Genomic DNA, 24,221 nt, shown 5'->3' with positions numbered 1-24,221 from the left:
ACCTTAGTGCGCTTTGCGCTTTTTTGCACTTTAAGCGTGCTTTTTAAAACCAGACTGCAGTGACACAACGCGCGGGATAAAACAATAGTTTACATGATACAACCTATAAAAAGCCACCCATATGATTATTGAAAAAAAAACAAATAAAAATTCCAAACCCATAATCGAGACGAACACCCTCTTCACTAGTGGGCTTCTCACCTCGCACCCCTTCCACGGGCTTCTCCATCTCACGCACAAGCGTGGGTAGAGCTGTAAATGAACCGAACGAACACGAATAAGGTCTTGTTCATATTCGTTCGTTAAGAAAATAATGTGTTCACAAACGGTCGATGAACACTTACTGAACGGGATTTTATGTTCGCCTTCGTTCATTAAGGAAATTAATGTGTTCACGAACGGTTCATGAACACAAACGAACACAAATAAAATCGGCAGAGCCTAGGGATTGAGACCGATTTATTCATCAATGTGAATAATGAAAGCCTGTAAACGAATCAAATGAACACGAACAAGGCATGTCTGTGTTCGTTCATTTAACTTTAAAAGAACAGAGATACTTAATCGAACAAATATTTATATTCACGTTGTTTATTTTAAAATGGGCATTTGTGTTCGTTTATGTTTATTTGTTTAAAATCTAAACGAAAATAACTAAACAAAGATAAACGAACATATATGAACAAATGTAAATGAACACAAACAAACTTAAATGAAAACACTTAAATGAACACAAATTAACAAATATAAAACATTTAAGCAGTTGATCTATTCAGATAATATTTAATTATTTTCTATTAATACATAAACGAACATAAATAAACAGACATAAGCGAACGTTCATGAACATAAATGAACGAACGGAACATGCGTTCATGTTCGTTCGTTTAATTAAACGAACACAATTTATTGTTCATGTTCGTTCGTTTATTAAATAAATGAACATAAACGAACTTCCCGTCGGACGGTTCACGAACAGTTCACCGAACATTCGATTCGTTTACAGGCCTAAGCGTGGGAATGGAGAAGTTTTTTTAAAAAAATATATTCAATATTACACACTTAACAAAATCTGAATAATGCTTGGTGTAATATATTAAAGGTTCCCAAATTTGTTCAAGTCTTCAATCGTCAATGTTTTAAAAGCGGTTCAAACAAACCGATATTACCGGCTGTGTCGGTCACCGGAATCATCACCAGTTTCGTGGGCGGGTATGTTAAAAATAATAGTTTAGAACATGCTTTTGAGCTTTTTAAGAACATGCCAAACCGCAATATAGTTTCGTGGAACACAATTCTTCAAGGGTATGTTCAAGAAAACGAGGTTGTAAAAGCTCGAATCTTTTTCAAGAGGATTCCGGTTAAAGATCAAACCACTTGGAACATAATGATTTGTGGGATTCAGAATGATGAGGCTTTCAATCTTTACTCCCAAATGCTGCATAACCGAATCAAACCAGATCATGTAGCATTCACTGGTTTAATATCTGTTTGTGGGTCACTTGCTCTACATGGTTTGGGTAAAGCAATGCACTCGTGTGTAATCAAATGCGCCTATGTAAACGATTCAACCGTTATTAGTTCATTAATATCTACTAGCAGAAGTGCCCGCGGGTTCGCGCAAATTATCCCCTGGTATTGGTTTTGTAATGTTTGGTGTGGTGTGTAATGGGTTATCAGTGTGATCGCATTGCGTCATGTGCATATGGTTTGTTGGATGTTTTTTATACGGTGGTGCGCACTAAAATATTAGCATATGCATATTTATTGGATGCATCGTGTTTTGTGAAATAGTTGTTAATAAGTTAGGTTTATGGGTTTTATGATTTTTAATTAACATAAAGGATTGACTATGTGTTAATTGGTGAGTAGTTAGAGTTAAAATTTAATCAGTAAATGAAACGGATGACGAATTGTAAAAAGGTGGCCATACGTGATTCGATTGTGCACATGCATACTGGCGGCATATGGATATATACTTAAATTTCAGAAACAAAAAGTTTTTATTTGTGGCATTACAAATTGACATGTAGGAATGTGACGGGAAATAAGAAAACCATAAGGCATTAACAAACTTAAATAGCATGAGAGACAAGGGTCAAAGTGAAGACTACCCCCTTTTCGCTGGTAAACCAATTCATGTGATAGACGTGTCCTAATGGTTTGGAGAGGCCCACAATCTCATTGTTGTGCCAACCATAACAAACAATTTTTCATTTGTAACGTAATGGGTAATGGGGATCCCCGAGTTCAAGGATATCGTGTACTTTTTCCTTGACATGTTTCTACCGTCTTCCTCGTCTTAAAAAAAAAGAAGACACGATGTTGAGGAAAAAAGATTGTCTTTTATTTAGGCATCGTTTATTTTTTATTGATGTTACATTATATTGCTCAACATTGTGTTATATTTTACGATGTATTGTGTGTTTTTTATCATAGTGTTTTTTGTTCGTTTTCGACATCGTGTTTTTTCTCGGCATTGTGTCTTTTCGTCCTTTTGTTTTCGGAACATGAATGACGGGGGAAAGATTTTGGATTTTTAATTTTTTTCATTTTTATTTATATTTTGAGTTATAATTTTTTTAATTATTTTTTTGAATTTTTGTAGGGATTTTTCTTGTGGCCACAAATTATTCTCACACTTGTCATTTTTGTCTTCATTTGCATGTTAAATATTCCGTAACTACAAAACTACAAACTTAAACATAAAATCGAGTTGCTAATTCACCAAAAGGCGGAGAAACTAAATTCACTACAATTTGAGATCTTTATTTTGAACACCAAAATTTAACACAATAGACAATGCATTATTGGTGTTAGTAAATGAGCACAAAATTCTTTGAGAAAGCTTCAAGAGAATATTAATCAAGGAGAAAGAACATTATTTAATTTGTTATTTTATATGTCGAAGGCATTATATATTGTGATCTTTTTTTCATTTGTTTGTAATGTGGACCACTTTATACAAGTTTCTAAGCCACTAAACAATCTTGAATCTTAATGCTATAGCTTCTTTAATATTTATTATTCGTGCAACACAATCATTCCGTTTCGGTATGCAACGTAGTGAGTTTTATCCGTATCTTACCAAAAAAAAAAAAAAGAAAAACGAAACAAAACAAAAGTATGAAACACCACTCATAGTAGGGTCTAGAGGTGAACTTTCATATATTGCAGAACATAAAGAGGTTACACCGACTGTGAAATCTAACTAAAAAAACATATTCTATTTCATACGATAGTAAAAATACATATTACATAAAGAAAACAAGCATTAATCTACAGGTCATTCAAGTAACAACGCAAGCTACCTATTTGTTAACTCAAGTACAAGGTTTCTAAAATGCTTTAAACAGTGTAACATTTTTTGCTGATTCAATACCTTCTGAAAATGCCAAATTCGGCTTTATATGCATCTCTTTCAACCATCCACTTTCATCTAAGTTCTCAAACGGGAACTGAAAAACGATGGTCAAGACTGATCCCATAAGTTCTCAAATTGCACTAATTTTGACGTTATTTTACTAATCTCGTGAAAATAATGTTAAAAGTGGCGGAAGGTTAATCAGGCATCATGTGGTGGCGTTGATAGCCGAAAGACAAGGGCACATGCACCGATCAGCCGGTGTCCCGATGATTGAGTGCTATGTGCCTTATGTCCAAGGCTTGATGCAAAACTACTATCGAGCCGGGGGTCTCACCGGAAGCAGCCTCTCTATCCCTATGGGATAGAGGTAAGGCTGTCTACATCTTACCCTCCTCAGACCCTACCATAGCATTGCTATTGGTGGGATATACTGAGTACGATGATGATGATGATGATATGGACCGTGGTTTGCTGACTGGCCTATTTCTAGACTTGAATTCAAGTCAAGAGTCCGGTGTGTCGTTCCCGTTGCATCCTTTGGGTTAACTGGTCAAAAAAAAGTTCCGGTCAACAAAAGTCGAGAAATCTTAAAAGTTAAAATAACCAAGAGTAAATGTGAACTCAACTGATTTAGGATCCAAAGGAATGATACGAAAACCGGATGGTATAAGAGGCGCATCATCTGGAAACATTTCATCAGTTAAAGTGAAAAAAAATTAGTGTTTATGAGGAAGCTAAGTAATTTAGATTCAAGTGTCGCTTGCTGTCCTTTGCAGTTAAATCAAACAATCCAACTCAAGTTTATAACTATACACACTGATTCAGTGATTTCCATGTATAGGTTACAAGTTGTTATGCTACCTTTGTTTGTATTCCAAGGGTTAGGGTTAACTTCACATTATGGTAATCACAGAATAGCTCATGTGTTGCCATTTTGTAACTCTAATCTGTATTCTCATTAAAACTTTTAAAACACATAATTAATTTAATCTATTTCTGCCAATAAAAAAACAAACCAACTCACTGCTATGGTGCAGGCAACAAGTCCCGGCTTTTCTCTGTGATCCACCAGCACAAAAGGTAGTATGAAAGCTCCAACATACCAGTGAATGGCCCCAAAGAAGAAACCAACCAAAAACCTGCATGGGAGCCAACTCATTAATGTCAGTTTAGTTGATGAAATACAATTTAAACTGTGTGTAAAAAACTTCTTGTTGTTTTACACTTACAAGAACCAACCAATGCCATAACCACAGCATCCCCGGAGCAATCACAATGCCTGAAGAAATATTAAGTGGTCAAACATTGATAAGCATTAAGCAGCAAGTTGATAATAATAATAATAATAATAATAATAATAATAATAATAATAATAATAATAATAAATTAATAATAATAATAATAATAAGATTCATTACATAAATTATCTACCTGCTTAATCTTTAGCTTCCAAGTCCATAAACAACTTCTCCGCCTGATTCTTGAGCTATTTGCCTAATATAGCGCAAGGCCTACAGCGAAAACAATTACTATCATTCGTGTCACATTAAATAACTGGTTGTAATAAAACAAGTTGACAACAATCAAATGATAATAAGATTCTACTAACTGCAATGGTCATCTTCTGTGCTACAACTTTACAAAATTCATAAAGTGGGCGAATAACCTCTGGGGAACTCTACGGCTACAAAATCAATAACGGTTTCTAAATAATTTTTCTTAAAATTGGCGATAAGGTACAAAAAGAGTCTTGTTGTCACCTCAAGGGTACAGTGGTCAACTATGTGAATTATGGAACCGTCACCATCACACGGCCTAATCAGGTAACCACTCGGAAGCATTTCCCCCCTTAAAAATTGGGCGGGGGATGCAGGACTCGGGGCACCACCAGAGCCCAAAAGGGACCTCTCACACACCTTAAAGAACAACATATGCATCATAGGTAAATTTCTAATAAAGATAATAGTGAATTGTTAATGGTTAAATTAACTTACCACAAGACTACCAATTTCTAAACTTGTAGTGTATCTCAAATTCCAGAATCTCGTGCTGGAGCCAGTGTGGTTGGAGCATAAACCTAAATGAAAATTTAAAGACCAATTAAGCCAATTTAAACCAAAACTAATGAGCTGCATAGACATTAAAGTAATTGCAATTCACCTGTGTATAAACAAGTTCAATAGTTCCACCATTTCCGGCAGGTAACATTGTGAAAACTTCAAGATTCCGGCAGTCTCGATACCAAGATGTATGATCTTTAAGAATCTCCACAATCTTAAAAAATTAAAATATTAGAATCAGACTTCAAATTAGCTTCTGAAAAAGAACATGATGATATCGGTCTTACCTTTGTGGGCTCTAAACTTACAAGACCGCAGGCTCAAGCTGCCACTCCACTACAACCCTGTGAAATGGCAAAGATCCCAACCGAATCCAGATCAGGCTGGAACATAACCAAGTGGTTATCCAACTCTTCATAATACAAGTCCTAGGCCTTCTTTTGATCATCAACATTAACCATTATTTATTAAAATGCATGCGCACATAAACCAAAAAATATCTTGCTAAACTGTGATACATAACTGTTTTCATTCTCGGATTTGATCAAAGACCTGGTTTGCACATAAACTATTTACCAGAGTAATTTTAAAAAAGCAACTGAGTTTCAACAGGAGCAACTGAATGATAAAATAGACCTCTGTGATTGAAAATAGGGCACTATGTCTCAGTCATAAATGGATCCAGTCAGACCTGAACTGGAATTGAATAGAACAAGTGAGTGCAACCGACATGTGCATGTTAATCACTAACCTTACCTTGAAAGGATTGAGGATAGCATAACCGATGATCCAAGATGAATGGGAGGGAGACGCGTTGCTGGAGATTGATGCACCACAAAGGAACTTAGGTTGAATGGAGAAGGTCAATTGATGATGAAACTGAAACCGATAAAGCATTCAATTGAACGGTTTTAATAGAAATGGATTGGGTTTAACTTACCGTCTTTAAGAAGCTTAAATTAAACCAAAACAAACTGAATCAAAATCAAAAGGCATACCTCATTTGATTTAGAAGATAGAAATTAGCAAATGCACGAAGGTTTGTGGCCCTACAAACCTCCAAGACGAAATCAATGAGAGCAGGAGCCGTAGGGGTCGATTTGTAACCCTGGTATGGGGAACGATTGAACAACGTCTTCAATGGGTTGGTAACTGATGGCAATTGAATGGTGCAGGTGAGTCGCTTTAAAGGGTGCCGGAAGGTGGCCGGAGGAGGATTAAGGAGCCGGTAGTCATAAATATTAAGGTGTCTTAAGGTGAGAGAAACAAGGATATGAAAGGACGTCTATATGCTTAATAATATAGATATAGATATACATGTATTCCAAATGCGGGTTTATAAACAATGCTAATTTAATCTTTGAAACTCCCATAAAAAAAGACACAATTTCATGGAACGCGATGATTATGGCACATGCGTGTCACGGGTCGGGTTTAAAAGCCCTAAAACTGTTTTCTTCGATGACAGAATCTGGTTACCGACCCGATGATTTGACTTTTCTAGGATTATTAACCGGTTGTGCTCATTCGGGTATGGTTAAAGAGAGTTGGGAATGCTACAAATCAATGGAAAAAAGGTGGAAAATAGTCCCTAAAGCCGAGCATTATGCGTGCATGATTGATGTTCTTGGTAGAAATGAGATGTTAACAGAGGCATATGAGTTGGTTAAACAGTTGCCAGTTGAGCTTCCATCATATACATGGGAAACATTATTAAGTTGTTGTAGAGTTTATGAAAATTTTGAGTTAGGTGAATTAGTGGCGCAAAAGCTTGTTGGTACTCGCAAGTTAAATGCTGGGATTTGTGTGCTTCAATCAAAGATTTTTGCAGCAAGAGGTATGTGGGCCGACGCAGCTAATGTTGGAACATTGTTAACGCGTCGTGGGGTTAAAGATGTCGCATGTAGTTGGATTGAGTTAGAGGGTCGGGTTTTTCGGTTTGTTTATAATGATAGGACTCGTATTGAATTGGATAAGTTGCATACAATGTTGGAGAGCTCGTCTGTTGCAATGGAAATTTATGTCTAAGTAGAGTAATTTATGTCATTTTTTTTTCTTGAATACTACTAGAAAAGGGGAAAGTTTCCTACAAATTTTTCTGACAAAATACCGACAAACTCAATTTCTCACTTATTAGCGGAAATTTTCCGACAAAAAAAATTAGAAAAATAAACACTGTTTTTTCCGACAATCATTCGACAAAATACCCACAAATTAATTTTTCTCGTAATTTTGTCGGTAGTATTCAAATGATTTCAACATGTTACCGACAAATTTGCCATTTATTTATTAACATGTTAAATCTAATAACTTACATAAGAAAATTAATAATATTTTTTAAATTTTGTCGGAAACTTGTCGAAAGCATTAAAGACTTCCGACAATTTTCAGACAAAGTTTATAAATACTATTATTTTTATCTATAATGATCATTTATAAATCTAATCGATCAACAAAATAACTAAAAATTTAATATTTTTTTAACCTTTGTCGGAACATGGCAGGAAATATGTAAGTTTCCGACAATTTTCCAACAAATGTTAAAACAATTATTTGAGTTATTTTATTAACTTTCAACAAATCTAATCGATTATTTAGAAAAAACAAAAAAATTATTATTTTACTAGTAGCAATAATTTAATACTTTAGTATATTAAACATATTAATTATAAGTAATAACATTTTATACAAATTTTTAAAACATAATTTATAATTTATAATAACATTATTAATTAAATACTTTAGTAATAAAAGAATATTATTTTTATTTACATAATGCGTATACATATTTGTACGTGCATATGCGTTCATGTGTGAATATGTGTTAGTGTACGTACGTGTAGGAGTGTGTATGCGTATATGTGTGACTATGTGTATGAGTGTGTGTATACGTAGGCGTTAGTAGTGTATGTGTGTATGGCATGTATCATATGTGTTGTTTGTGTTAGTGCGTGTGTTATTGTACGTATGTGTATGAGTATAGGCATATGGATGATGAGTGTATGTTATAAGTATGTATTAATGTATGCGTATTCATATGCGTTCGTGCATATGTGTTAGTGTATGTACGTGTAGGAGTGTCTATGTGTGTATCCGTGTGTGTTAGCATCTGTATGTGTACATGTGTGTGTGCTAGTATCTGTATGCATATGTGTTGGTAGTGTATGTGTGCGTAAGAAACTATGCATGTCTTGGTGTGTCTAATAGTAGAAAAGGGGGGGTGACGTGGCAGACACCTCTCACATGAATGGTGGTGGCGCCCCGACGTTACGCCACAGCGTTTAGCCATAGAGCATGTATTTGTATGAGTATATATACTTATGAATGCGTGTGTGCGTGCATGCGTTAACGTATGTATGCGTATAAGTGTGTCAGTTGCAAATATTTTTTTGTATATTTCATATAATTCTATAGCTTGTTTGCTAAATTTATTTATTTTTTCTATATTTTTGTTGGATTTCCGTCAAATATGGACAACAATAGGGGTGCAAACGAGCCGAGCTATTCGAGATCAACTCGTTAAAAAGCTCGATCGAGCTGGGCTTAATTGAGTCTGAGCCTGTGCTTAAGCCTAAAAGTAAGGTTGCTTAATAAACGAGCACGAGCCCGAGCTTCGCTTACTGAGCTCAAGCCGGCTCGCCAGTCTAAACTAACCTATCAATTATACAATTTTTTGACATATATATTTAATAATTAGTAAACGAGCCGAGCTTGAAAATCTACTCACGAGCTAAGTTCGAGCTTTGAAAATAGAGCTCGAATCGAGCTCAGCTCGAGCTTTGAAAACAGAGCTCGAGCTGAGTATAAGTTAAACGAGCCAAGCTCGTTTTCACCCCTAGACAATACTCCTTTTATTTTATAATTGATAATACATATTTTTATTTCTTTTGTCGGAAAGTATTCAGAAAATATGAAGATTTCCGATAAAACAGGTTTTCTGAAAACATGGTGTGAGGGGTGGGTTTCGAACCACCGTTTAGTATCACAACTCAGACAAAACTTACCACTTAAACAACTTCGCTTGATGTATTTCCCATAATAATATCTATAAAGGTAACCATTGACAAACCCAAAACTCTGGATTTTTCCCAACACAAAACCCAGTTGGCGCTAAGTAAAATTAAAACCCTGGAGCCTTCAATTCAATTCACTTCACAAAACCCTTGCCGCCTCTTCCCACCACCTAATCCCTATCTCGCTGCACCGTATTGTGGACATTGTTTGAGGTTTAATTTCTTGTGGCATAAATCCTTTTCGAGGTACGTCTCTTGGTTGTGTTCATCAAGCAGCTGAATTATTTGTTAATACGAAAATTTCTAAGTTTTATTGTGGATAAGCTGTTTAGAGTTGAATTCTTGTGGATAAGCTGTTTAGGGTTGTGTTCATAAAGAAGTCGAATTATTTGAATTCTTGTAGTTGTGGATAAGTAAACTTCTAAGTTTTCTTGTAGAAGTTAAACTATAAAAATAGAAAACTTCTAAGTTTTCAATCATCTCAAATGTTGAGTTGGAAACATTGCATTCTGATTTCCAATTCAATCACCACGAGATGATTGAATTGGAAATCAGAATGCAATGTTTCCAACTCAACATTTGATAAACTACTTCCGATCATCAAAGATGTTCTGCCTGATGTTAACAAGCTACCTACAAACTTTTATGAGACCAAGAAGATGTTGAAGCCACTAGAGTTACCATCACAACAAATTCATGCATGCCAAAACCATTGCATGCTATTCAATGGACAGTATGCTGATCTTGATCGTTGTAAAGTATGCAAAGAAGAAAGATATAAGGAAGAGGGGAAGAAGGTTCCTAACTTTGTGATGACCTACATGCCAATCGGACCAAGGCTTCAAAGACTGTTCTATTCAAAAAAGACGGCTCAACACTTGACTTGGCACGCAAATCGTAATCCATCAGAAAAGATGAGTCATCCTAGTGATGGTCAGGCATGGCACCATTTTAACTCGGTCTTTCCTGATTTTGCAAAAGAGACACGCAATGTTCGTCTTGGGTTGTGTACTGATGGGTTTAGTCCAAATAATACAAGCGGGAGCCCATATTCATGTTGGCCGGTGTTTATCACAGTTTACAACCTACCTCCTTGGTTGGCCTTAAAAGAACAATACTTACAAATTCCTTTGATCATTCCCTGTCCGAAGAGTCCCGGACAAACTATTGATGTTTTTCTACAACCTTTAGTAGACGAGCTAAAACATTTGTTCAACCATGGTATTGAAACTTATGATGCCCATCAACACACCAATTTCCAAATGAGGGCAGTACTTCTATGGACAGTTAGTGACTTCCCTGCTTATGTGATGTTATCTGGTTGGAGCACACATGGTAAATTAGCTTGCCCATATTGCTCGAGTGAATCAGGATCATTCCAGCTTCAGTTTGGAGGGAAACCTTGTTGGTTTGACTGTCATAGACAACATCTTACTGGCCGACATTGTTTTTTGAAAGATAAGGTTAACTTTCTAAAAAACAAAACAGTTTCGAGAGTAAGATGTATTCCAAATCCAACGGGAGAAGAAATATGGAAGACTGTAAAAGATTTGCCCATTGTTTATAAGGGTGAACCTCATAATAGTGAATTTTATAAAAAACCACCTGGTTTTGGGATTACACATAATTGGGTAAAGAGAAGCATCTTTTGGGAGCTCCCGTGTTGGGTTAAGTTGTTGATTCGACACAACCTTGACGTGATGCATATCGAGAAGAATGTATTCAAAAATTTGTTTAACACAATTATGGGCACCAACGTGAGCTTATTTGTGACCGACATCTTTTAAATCCCATTCATGATAACAATGGGAAGATGAAAGTACATAGGGGAGATTACACTTTACAAAAAGATGACCTTAAAAAAGTTTGTGCTTGGACGAAAAGGCTTAAATTTCCAGACGGGTATGGTTCAAACATAGGGAGTTTGGTCAAAATCAAAGACAACACTTTTCATAGTTTCAAAAGCCATGATTGTCATGTGTTTATGCAGCGGTTACTTCCACTAGCTATTAGAGGTTTTGTTTCAAAAGAGACATATGAGGTTGTGACAGAGTTGTGCATGTTCTTCCGGGTCTTATGCTAAAAAATGTTGCATGTAGATGACTTGGTTAACATGAAGCGCGCTGTCGTTGTAACTATATGCAAGTTAGAGAAAATATTCCCTCTCGGTTTCTTTGATTCAATGGAGCATTTGATTATACATCTTGCCGATGAAGCTCTTCTCGGTGGTCCTGTGCAATATAGATGGATGTATCAATATGAGAGGTAATCATACTTGTTTGTAATCTTATGAATTCTTTATGCTTGGGTTCGTTCAACATTCCTAACACATTGTCACTAATTTCTAAATGTAGGAAGCTTGGCTTGATTAAAAGAAGAATTAGAAACAAAGCAAGGATTGTGGGTTCAATCACGAGGGAACACCTAGTGAATGAAATCGCTACCTATTGCTCTCTTTACTTTGACAAGACAATTGAGACACGCCATAATCGAGAGCCACTGAATTTTGCACCACACCGTCTCGACTCTTCGAGTCTTGGCTCTCGATTAAGCATATTTGTTGTTCCGTCGAGACAATTATATCAAAAGAGTGGAACGCAGAGACGCATGAGCTTTGAAGAACAAAACAAGGCCCACACGTATGTTCTTCTAAATTGTGAAGAAGTTTACCCTTATATCGACGAGTTCGATGAAGAGGCACCAGTTTTATATCCGAATGAGCCGACCCCGCTTCTTAGAGATAACCACTTTGCTGAATGGTTTGAAAAGCGTGTAAGTAAATCTAACTAAATCATAATGATTAATGTTAGTGCACCATTAACCAGCACGTTGCATTTGTCTTCTTCATTGTAGGTAAAGATTGGCTTAGTTGATAGGAAGCACTAGGCATTTAGAGATATTAGCAAGAAAACCATCAATTTTTGTCCAATCATACAATGGGTACTTTGTAAATGGTTATAAGTTTCACACACAAAAGTATGGTAAAGGACTTATGACCTCAAACTGTGGTGTATGCGTGAGAGGAGAGACGTATAACGATGAAGTGTCCGACTATTACGGCTTGGTGGATGAGGTGCTTGAGCTCCAGTATGATTTCAACGGGCCTCACACTGTTGTACTCTTTAAATGTACATGGTTTGATAACAAAGACGGTGTAGTAGTTCAAAAAAATAAGTTAGTTGATGTCAAACACAAGTCCCGACTTAAAAGTGACGACAAATTTATCTTGGCATCACAGGCGGAACAAGTGTTTTACACATCATACCCTGCTGTGACAAGTGATACAAAAGATCTATGGGCGGTTGTCAAGACAAAAGCCCGTCACATTTATGAGGTTTCTACACCTGAACCTGAAGTCTTAAACGGTGAAAACATGGAAGCAAATGTACCCTTTCATATTAATGAACGGTTTGAATTACCAGAAATAGTAACTAGGAGTGAGCGCTTGGATCGGGTTGCGAACACCACTACAACCGAGCAAATGATCGATCAAGAGGAACTATCTGAAGATGATGATGATGACGATGACGCTAATGATGATGCTGCTGATGATGAAATGATTTATTCTGACCACTCTTTAGACGAAGACGAACATGATTGTTAGGAAGATAAATTGTTTGTTGTTGTAAACTTATTACTATTAGACATTTATCATATGGCACTTACACTTTATATTATTCCCAATCATATGTCTTATTAATATTTTATTATTTATCTAACTGTGCTTTTTTTATTAAATGCAGGTTGTATACATTATGGCTGATAATGGTGGTGGTACTGGTACTCGTGGTAGCCGTGTTCGTATTCGTGGTGGAAAAGTAGCTCCAGGGAAACGTGCTGGTAGTGGCAGTCAAGGTATTCGTATTCAGGAGCCTGATTCTCGTAATGGTGCTCGTGATAATTTAGGGCGACGCGAATCCCAAGGGTTCAATTCTAAAGGTAAAGGTAAAAAACTTGATCAAGGAGAATATAGACAAACTTGTGGGAGATACGTAATAACACGTGGTGGTAAAGGTGGAGGAGTTGCTGGTAGTCATAGTCGTGTTGCTAGTGGTGATGAAATGGCTGATATTGCTGGGGTAATTTTCGTAACAGAGTAGCGATACAAAGTGTACAAGATGAGGAGGATGAGGAAGTGGACGATTCTGATGAGGATGATGGTAGTCATCATGATGATGTTTGTGAGAATGATGGTAGTGGTAAGGATGATGATTTGAGGATGCAAGTTTTGAGAATACTAGTGGTCCGGATGCTGGTGATAATAGGCTGATTGCACGCATAGGGAGAAAGTATGTTTCTAATTTTTTTTTTTTTTTTTACATTTTTCATTGTGTTGATTATAATTATGGTTTATTTCAATATTATAGGTTTGGATACGGATCTGTTCATAGGAGTGCTGGTCAAATACTAGATCAAAAACTTGATGCAGATTGGATCACTTTTAAAAAGATCCCACATAGTGTTTTAAGGGATATGTTTAATACCTTTCGGGTAAATATCAATATATCATTTGTATATGTTACAATTATTTGTTTTAATTTGTTAATTTAATCTTTATTTTTTTATAGACACGATGGAGATGGGATCCACGAGATGACCAGCACATTTTTGAGGGATTCGTTAATGTTCTTAAGGATCGTTATCCAGATAAGATGAGTGACCTAAGAGAAGAGTCAAAAGAGAAAGCCAGGGAGGACAATCATGTTATCGAGGATGATAAACATAGATTCGATATAATTTGTAATTATCCGCCCGATAAAGTTCCTGATGACAGATGGAAACGTTGGTGTAAAGTAAGGGTGCTAACAGTTAATGATTTTTTATTGAATTTTCATGTTCTTTATATATATTATGCATATATGTCTTTTCTTAATATTGCAGATTTGGAACACCGAAAAATGGTTAAAAAGATCGAAAGCTGGAAAAAACAATCGTAAAAATGATCTATCCCGACATACAGGCAGGTCTATGGGCATTGATGAACATCGCATCCGGCTGGTAAGCTAATCAGATTTAGAAGTTCTAGTAACTGGTCGTATATTTAATTCTTATCAATATATATGTAGGAGAAACGAAAGGGAGGACCAGTTGGCTATGAATTTGTCTTTGTTGATACCCAAGCCACCAGAGAGACTAAAAAGAGAGTGCGCAACGGGGAAATCAATATTAATGACTTGGAGCAGTTAGAGTTTGTCACAACACGATCAAAAGAATCATTTGTAGGTTACCATTTATATATATATGTAATTGTATTAACTTTGATTACAAAGTGACTTGCTTTGCATTGATGAAAATGTAGACATTGTTCCGAAAAGAACTTGAGAAGGAGTACGGGACGGATAACGATCAGAATCTGAATCGAGACGAGTTTGCTGTGTGGGAGCGTTTGCATTTCAAAACTTGTGGCCGGATGTTTGAGATAGGATCTTCTGATCCACATTTTGTGGTGAGCGGGTCACAGACATCACTTTACGGGTCTATTTCACATGGTGATTCTCTACAGTCACGGGAGGTATTGTTATTATTATCATTATTATTGTTGTTAAGTCACATATTTGCAGTTTAGGCATTTTAGGTTTGTCTTCGTATTTTTTAGGTATGTGTGAACTTTTTGTTTACATTCAAGGTTAAGCGAACATGATCTCAGTTTGTTACTTTATAGTGTAGGTTTGACATGCACCTATTTTAGTCATTTGGCACTTGTTTTCTAGCATTAGGTAATGCATTTTTGGTAAGGACACCATAGATCTGCTGCATAAAATGGACTAAGGGCACCATGGTAATTTGCTGTTTAAATTAGGCCATCACTGTCATTTGCTATTTTACCATAATACCAAATACATAGATATATTATTGTGTATTCCATCTAATAGTAATTGCTGTACCAGTTAGCATTTTGATTTGCATTACAGTTTGTAAACTAATATGTATTATATGTATTAATTATGTATGTTTTAACCATTTATAGGTCAAAGATGTTCAAGCCAAGTTAGAACAAGAAACGGAGGCTCGACAAAACATGGAAAACCGCTTGGCAGAAATGGCAAGAGAAGCGGAAATAGAACGGGCCGAACGTGAGAGGCTACAAAGACAAATGGAAAGAGACTTGGACAAAGAGCGGGCTGAATGAGAAAAAGAGCGGGCTGAGCGCGAAAAAGAGCGGGCTGAACGCGAGAAACTGCAAAAACAGGTTGAAGAAATTTTGAAAAAACTTGCCGATAAGTAGTTTGTTGACTCTTTGGTATTTTGACATGTTAAACTTATGTTATTTTGTTTGGTATTTTGACCCGTTAAAACAAATGGTATTGTAATTTGTTTGGTCATTGTAAAAGATTCACTTAATTTAAATTGTGTTTTTGTTTTTCTGGAATTTTAGCCTTTTCTATTAGATTTTTGAAGAAATAATTTAGTTTTTTTTTTGTCAGAAAAAAATAATAAATTAAAAATTAAATTTTGTCGGAAATTCATTTGTAAAAATCAAACAAAAAAAAATAATTTTTTTTGTCGGAAGTTGGTCTGTATGTTTAAAAATTAAATTTTGTTGGAAATTCATCTGTAAAAATCAAACAAAAAAAATAATAATAAAATAATTTTTTTTGTCGGAAGTTGGTCTGTACGTTTAAAAATTAAATTTTGTTGGAAATTCATCTGTAAAAATCAAACAAAAAAAATAATAATAAAATAATTTTTTTTTGTCGGAAGTTGGCCTGTACACTTAAAATTGTCTTATATTTAATTAATATGATTTGTCGTAAGATCGTCGGAAATAAAATCAAATTAATTGTTATTATGACTTAATTTAATGATTAATAAAATTATGTTTTGTGACTAGTTTCTCGCTAAATGGTTGGATTAATCTAAAACTCTGGTCCTCGTTAGTTTGTCGCAAAGGTAGCGACAAACCACAATTGTCGATATATTGTGAGAAGATTTGTGGGAAATTACTCGAAAAGTTTTTCCTAGAAGGTTTTTTCCAACAAACGCCTTTCATCGGTATTTTCTCGCTAATCACCATTTCCGACAATTTACCTATGAATTTTTTTTTGTCGGAAATGACCCAGTTTTTTAGTAGTGAAATTTGTGGAATAATTAATGTACTAAATATGATTATGAAAACTATATTAAACTGATGAGGGTGGACAGGGCTCTACTTGCCCCCACCCAAGCTCGCCCGAGCTACCTACTACACCGCCTCCCATTCTAGTAGATCATACGAGCAAGAATTGCGAATTCCACGGCTTGGAGCTAGGAAATGAAAGTCTTTGAAATTTGCCAACATTTAGCTACCAGTACTCACTCACTCTGGCTATAGAACAAAAATAACTATTGATTGTGGACTATTGCAGCTTAGAGTTGTATAGTTAGCATAGTTCTGGAACCGGTTTCAAACCAACCCAACAAAGAAAACAGTTGGCATTGGTTAGGAATTTATGGACCAGGAACCGGAATTGTAGGAACGATTCTAGGAACCAGTTATAACTGTTGGAATCGAGATCAGGTCGTCACCTAGCGTCTTTATAGCAGTTTTCGGATATTTTTTACCGTCTTTGTTTGTTTGTTTGTTTTATGCTTTTGCCCCTCATTTGTTAGTATAAATAGGTATTAGATTAGATGTGTTTGTTTAATTATTAGCTCTCACACAATTCTTTTTATTCCATAAAATACAAAAATTGCTCTCAATGGCTTCCAAAAATGGGCAATCTTTTGTTGGTGTTGGTTCTTTGTCAAACAACTTAACTGCTATGAAAATATTCATGTATCGAGGAACAAGGCTATTTGATGCAATTTTGATTTATGTGAAATGCCAAGTGACCAGAACAAAGCTCAATGCAAGAAATTATGTGGTGCGGTTTTGAAGTCGAAATCAAACTCGACTTTGAAAACACATTTAGCAATGATCACAAGGTGGTGAAAGACACTACGGCTTGTCAACAACTTAATGTTGAAATTTCGACATAAATGTTGTTTGGAGTAGCATGACAAGGTTTGTGATTTAAGATAGTTTGTCATTCGACCACTTTCACAACCTTCAATTGAACATTCTGATCCAAAATATTCTCCAACCACGTTATAATCATGTAAGTTGAGCTACTCTTAGTCGTGATTGTCTTAAAAAAGCGTAGAAATACTAAAAATGATTTGATCTTTAAGATTTGAAAATTCAGAAACACATTTTACTTGTAAGCACGAAAACCACACTTTACAATTACCCTACACCTTTTATTTATACTAGAAAAACTATACTAATCTTACTCAAATACTTCTCTCGTTATAACATATTACTTTTTGTTTGAAAGGCAAGGCATTATTAAAACACAAAAAGCATAGCAAGTCACTATGCCAAACAAACAGTCCACCAAAATTTTTTAAAAAAAAAAGAAAAAGAAAAAACAATGAACTAACACAAAATTACACTCTAAAACCTTTCCGATAGTCACCGACGTGGATCTCGATCGATCTATTCCATTCCAGATCCACAAGTAGCCAAGCACTTTAATTATATCCACCAAGTCGATCAACACCACCGGTGTAACTCCTCGATATCAGCGCGCAAAGCCAGTCCGGGGTCTAGACCAATTTCAAGTGCTGCACATGACCCCGTCAATACACATATAACCATTCTGCCACACTACCTTTTGGCCACATATGTTGGATTTCATTAGTGATCAGTCAAAATTTTATTTATTAAAACCGGTTTAATAAACATGACAAATAATAATTAATCTTATTAATTAATACATACGCAGCGGAATATAAACGAGTAATTAGCACCGAAACTAAACCCGACAGGATCCGGTTACAAAACCATACGAGGCCGGTAATATTAAGCAATATATAATTAACTACCGATGAGATAATATATACCTCGGTTAATGAATAACCGGTTGAGACACCGAGGTTCAATGAATGTTGCTAGTTAACGAACAAGTAACCGGACAGCGGCGGCGACAACCTTTGTCGGTAGCAGCGGCGGTTTCCGATCAGCAGCAGCGAGCAACAAGAGCAGCAAGCGGCTGCGCGTGAAATGGTGGTGGTGGCTGTGTTGCGGTGGTGATGATCGGCCTTTAAACGAGGTGGCGGTTGGCTTGTTTTCTTACGTGAAAACCAACAAATGCATGGAGCTAAAGCTCCAGCTTCTTTGGAGCTTGTGGCGGCTGTCTCTGCTTCTTCAAGAGATGATCTTTTTATTTTTTTAATGTTATAATTATATATAAGTATAATTATTAAAACCTAACCGGGCCTCTAAAGTCCAACTCGTTTAAAGCCCGAACAAGTTTATTTACTTAGTAAATAAACTATACTATTTATAACTATTATAAATAATAATTCCCTCGTAGTTATATTCGTCATTTACTGGTTAAACAATGTAAGCGGATTTTAGTTTGTTGCCAAAGATGTAACTTTTACGGTTCGTAACTCGGTCGGCCACGTTAAATTAACCGAACCGTTCCACTATTTCCAACAACATAAACAAGCTTGGAAACCTGATAAGGTAAAATGAGTTATACTTATCCCCATAACACAAGTCAAGCCAGAACTGTACCGCAATTCTGATTATAATAACATCATCTCTACTAATTAGGTACATCAAACAGTTTGATAACTCTAAACATCAAAACATGTAAAATGCTTATGATTCACCCCTGGCCGGGGCGTTATGCTGTGGGAATGGGGTATGATCGATGATAATGTATTATATATATATTTTTTTAACTTTTGCTGTGAAAGTATCAATTATATATGTTGACATGCATGAATATACTAGTGCAAAGTTAAGGAACGTACGTGTGTTTAATGGATTGACTAATGTAAACGTATGTGGAAATTATGAAAACATTTCCTGGTTAATCAATTTCACTAACCACTGTTACCCTTAATTATAAAGCCTGATTTGGTCAATTTGTGTTATAAGTAAAAATTGATGAGTTAATGTGGTTTAGGAATATATGTATAATAAAGTTTTATCATATTATGAGCATTGATAATTAGTTAAAGAACATATTACAAATTAAGCCTGTACGTAATTATGGACTTACTAACGAAAGCTGATCGATATGTTTTAGTATTTGTTTCAATGTGAGTCTACGTGAGCAATGATGTAGTATCTCGGGCTATCTGACAAAGAGAATTGGATATTCTAAGATTGTTGTTTGGTTAAAGTTTTAAACTATAATATTTTAATGAAATGTTAATAGTAAAACTAAAATCACAAATTTGTTAAATTTAGGATATTCGAGGATTAATGTCGGACCAACTATATATTCTAACTGTTAACTAACAAAAACACAAATTTGGCAATGTATATAAGATAATCTATTTCCTATTAATTTCCGTATTATTCCTTTTGCTTTTGACACTTTTGGTTTCCTCGCGCCTGAAGCTGTGGAACTACTTACCCGTGTTCAGCGGGTCATGCATAGTAATGTTATGACTCCAAGATCAGCAAATATAGTTTTTAAAAGATTGGGTATTGCGATTCAAAAAGGGGTAACGGCGCAGCTTGTTGCCCGCTTACCTTCTGTTTCAATGTAATCCAATAAACAATTAATAAGATAATTAAACTGCAAAAAATACATTAAACATGAATAATAAAAGACTACTCAAATAAAAAAGAATACTTTAAAAATATATAAAAGAAGAATATGATTTCATAGATGATGTAGCATTGCACCAACGTTGATTGTTGCACATTTGTTCCTCTATACACACGCCGTCTGCCAAAAAGAATTTTACCGATAAACAACTTTTTTTGTATTTTAGTCGAGTTTTATTATATTTGAGTGGTGACATTTCTCTTTACGTTTTAACGGGACAAGAATCGCTTATATAGAAGAAATAATAATATAGTAAATAAAAAGATGTTTTATAAAATGAAAATATCTATCATCTATCTATCTATCTATCTATCAATCTATATAATTGCCTACATTCGGCTCCCTCACATTGCTCCCCACCCTACGGGTTATGGATATTATCCACGGGTCACGGGTTAAAAAACGGGTTAGAACCTCTCAAAACATCTCATATCTCTCACTTTATTAATTTAAGTCTATATGGCAGCTCTCTTCACGTTTCCTTTTCCCCCTTTCTCATGGCTCTCAAATTGAAACCCTAACCAATGTAATACAACAATCACCTGCCATCACTCCAAGTCTCCAACCCTAAATCTGCCACCTTTCATCGTTTGATTTCCTGTTCGTCTTTCTTCTGATTGTTTTCTATTTTACCATTTTGGCCATAGATACTTGGTGGCCTTAACTGCTCCGGCAATAGGTGGCGGTGGCTGTTATATTTAGGATTTATGAGGGCGGTTGCCGCCTCAGTCGTCATTTTCAGGTTCGATTATAGAACCCTAATCGAGAAGGTGAGCCTTGATTCTAAGGTGTTTTTGATTTCTTATTAAAGAAAGGTTTTTATTTTCTGGGTTTTTGATTCCTTGGATTTTTCTTATGGGTTTTCTATTTCTTGCTTAATAATTTGTGGGTTTTTGTTTTCTTGGATTTTGCTTCATGGGTTTTTGATTTCTGTTTTTGGAATATGCAATTATGTATACGCATCGTATTTATATTCTTGAACAATATTTATTATACTGACAATATAAATTTACAATCTTGGAAAAAGAATATATAAAAGGGTCAAACCGCTAGGGGTTTTAATCTTGTCAGGTTACGTGCCAAAACGAACCAAAATGTGCTGAATTGCAGCAAAACTGGTAAAAAAAACACGCTGAAACGAGCAATTTTAAATGATGAAACGAGTTGAAACCTACCAAAACCTGCTGATTTGTTGCTGATTTGCTGTTAAAACTGCTGCAACGCACTGTTTTAAGTGTTGAACTGCTGATAAACGAACTGTTTTCTTGCTGAAACGAGCTGAAAACGCGCCGAAACTGCTGCTTTTGCTGATAAACATGATGAACCGTGTGAAACATGCTGAAATGTGTTTAAAAGTGCTGAAATACACTGTTTTTTTTGCTGAAACGCGCCGAAACGAACTTAAAACTTGCTGAAACGCGCCGAAACTGCTGTTTTTGCTGATCGATAAACGTGCTAAACTATGTGAAAACGTGCTGAAACAAGCAATTTTAGGTGCTGCAACGTGTTTAAAAGTGTTGAAATACACTATTTTTGTGCTAAAAATTGCTGAAACTAGCTGTTTAACGCACTGAAATGTACGGACTGCTGAAATGAAATGTTAAATGAGCTGAAACGCACTGAATGTTTGCTGAATTCGCTGTTAACTACTACGATTTGTTGTTAACGAGCTGTGGTTTGCTCTTAACATGCTGATTTTTAGTTGGGAGTTGGTTCCAGGTTCGGTTGGTTTGATATGATATTGTTTCTTTAAATCTGCTGCAAGTTATGTAATTCTCTGTTATGATTATGAATATATGGATGTAATGCGTGTACATGTTTACGAGTCTGGTTTTGGATCTCAGGGGTAGTTTAGAAAACAAAAGTGACTTTAAAAGGTCAAACTACATCGTGTTATAATATATATATATATAGGGGAGGGTTATTGCACAATAATATCTTATCGTATATTACATACGCGAACTTCCATAGCGTTGGATTAAAAAACACGCAGCGGCAGTTTCGTAAATAACCCAAACTAGTTCATGATCAAATTCGTCGATTACAAATCCAATATGATCCAAATTCTGAACTCATCGGTCTATCTCATCCAATTTCTAAACCCTAATCAGAGCTTAAAGTATGAAATCTCTAAAGTCAAAAACTAAAATAAAAATGAAACGTCGTTGAACATCAAGAATCTTCAAAACTGATCAAAAAATGATGATTTAATCAATCAAATTGATGTGTAGAAGGATTTAGATTCATCAATCGATTATGAAATTGCATAATACTATACTCAATTAACCAATCATGTTTTTTCTTTTTCTTTTTGTTTTATTTAATTGTAAAGGTAAGTTAGTAAAATGTTAAGACTTATATTTTTGTTAAAATATCATAAATATGGTAACTTATAAAACAATATTATATATATTATCTTTAAAACATTTTTTTATTAAATACTATTATCATATTTTAATTCAAAATTTTTGTCTCCCAACCAAAATTCTGATAGTTGTGTTAATGCATATTCTCCAAAATTCCAATTACATGAAACTTATGTTTCTTTCTAGAATTTAGTTTTCTTTTTCTTTTCTTATTTTATCCTACACAACAACACACAACAGCATACGCATCTAACATACTAATCAACCATAATAACTATAAACCCGACATTTCTACACAACATATGAGTTTCCTTAAACATTAAAATTAAAAAATTAAAAAAAACATTCCTACACGGTTTCATAGTTACCACCTACAAAACAAAGTAAACAACCTACATACATGAGATGTCAAAAACAATCTTACTACTATATTAAGCACAAACAACTAACTTATACATACAAACTAGTTTATATCATCTATAGATATTCATAAAGGATCTCTATATATGAAATATATATCATACATATTATACTGATAGTCACACAAGTATAGTTATGTTTAATACCTACATAATCGGCTCATACATTTGTGTACGATTAATAATTTTTACATTTACTCAAGTTCTAAGAATTAGAATTCTTCCTACAAGGTAGAATGCTTTCTACAAACAATTTGTTTTTCATTGAATTAATTAAAATACACAAATAAGGTAGAATGTTTCCTACACAGTTAGTGTAGGTTAAAACTTCAAATGTGTAGGTTAGAACTTTAATTATGCTACAAAATTTCATATATTTAGAAAATTCTATGAGCGCATCCATCATTTGTCATGAATTTTCTTTTTCCGAAAGTAAATAATAAGAACTTGAATAAAAAGTTTTAATAAGTAATTGTACTTAATGTAGGTGCTAAGAAATTTTGTAATTAAATTGTAGGAATATGTAGTAGAGAAGTAAAAAAGAAAATTTGAGAAAAAATGGAAAATATTGGAGAGAGACACAAAAGAAAAGTTTGCATTTATTGGTCAAATGTTAAAAATTGATTGACAACATACGTTTACTATCCTATAAAACATTTAGACCAAAAAGTCCTTTCTCTTAAAAACTTTCCATATTTTTTTCTTATTTATTACAAATTTTTTATAATAGCTATGAACTATTGATTAGACAAAATCAGGGGCGGATGCAGCTTATAAGAAGGGGTAGCATCCGCTACCCCTCAACTTTTCCGACGAAGTGGAAATCTTTACGTTTTATGTATTACGTTACCCCTGAAAATTATATTACGCTACGCCTCAAAAATTTTGAAAAGCCCAAAACTTTACCTTTTAAAGTTTTAAAAGCCAAAGATGATTAAAACCCTACCATTTAATTAAAACTTAAAAGCCCAACTTAAATAATCGGGTGAAGGTAGGCATGAAACGGGTTATCGTGCACCGCTATGAAGCACGTAACCAGGCACTTGTATGTGCTAAACAAGTTACCGGGCGTGGAGACGCGCGTAATGCTAAACTAGACCCGGTATGCGTGAAACGCAGAACGAGGTGGTTGTATGAGCGAAACGCGTTACCGGGCGCCGGTACACTCGAAACGCATTACCAGACCCGCGAAACTGGTTAATGGGCGTAAACGCGAAACACATAATCTAATGTCGGTACATGCAGCGCGTAACTAGGTTGAGGAAGTGCGAAACACGTTACTGGGCCCCCATACGCGTGAAACGCAAAACCGGCTACCCATACGCGCAAAACATGTAAAAAAAATTTCGTTAATGTACGGGGAAAAAAAATTACGCTACCCCTAAAATTATGTTCTATATC

The 24,221-nt window shown here is 35.1% G+C and overlaps 1 protein-coding gene and 1 long non-coding RNA gene across 2 annotated transcripts; one reads left to right on the top strand and one right to left on the bottom strand.

Moving 5' to 3' along the window:
* Positions 1-1,102: 1,102 nt before the first annotated feature.
* Positions 1,103-7,455, top strand: LOC143585077 (putative pentatricopeptide repeat-containing protein At3g23330; the record flags this gene model as incomplete). Its single annotated transcript, XM_077066951.1, has 2 exons — positions 1,103-1,593; positions 6,744-7,455. Coding segments are annotated over 2 exons (1,203 nt in total), but the record flags the coding sequence as incomplete, so codon positions are not given.
* LOC143585084 (uncharacterized) lies at positions 4,814-5,640 on the bottom strand. Its single transcript, XR_013144489.1, has 5 exons — positions 5,528-5,640; positions 5,362-5,444; positions 5,128-5,283; positions 4,977-5,051; positions 4,814-4,878 (listed from the first exon to the last, which is right to left on the bottom strand). It is a non-coding gene; the product is annotated as an uncharacterized LOC143585084 (long non-coding RNA).
* Positions 7,456-24,221: the final 16,766 nt, after the last annotated feature.

The sequence above is a fragment of the Bidens hawaiensis genome, unplaced genomic scaffold (assembly GCF_021521415.1).
Source record: "Bidens hawaiensis isolate Kalapana, Puna unplaced genomic scaffold, B.hawaiensis_p1.1 tig00033551_1, whole genome shotgun sequence".
Taxonomy (NCBI): domain Eukaryota; kingdom Viridiplantae; phylum Streptophyta; class Magnoliopsida; order Asterales; family Asteraceae; genus Bidens; species Bidens hawaiensis.
This window is presented reverse-complemented; position numbering and strand designations above follow the sequence as displayed.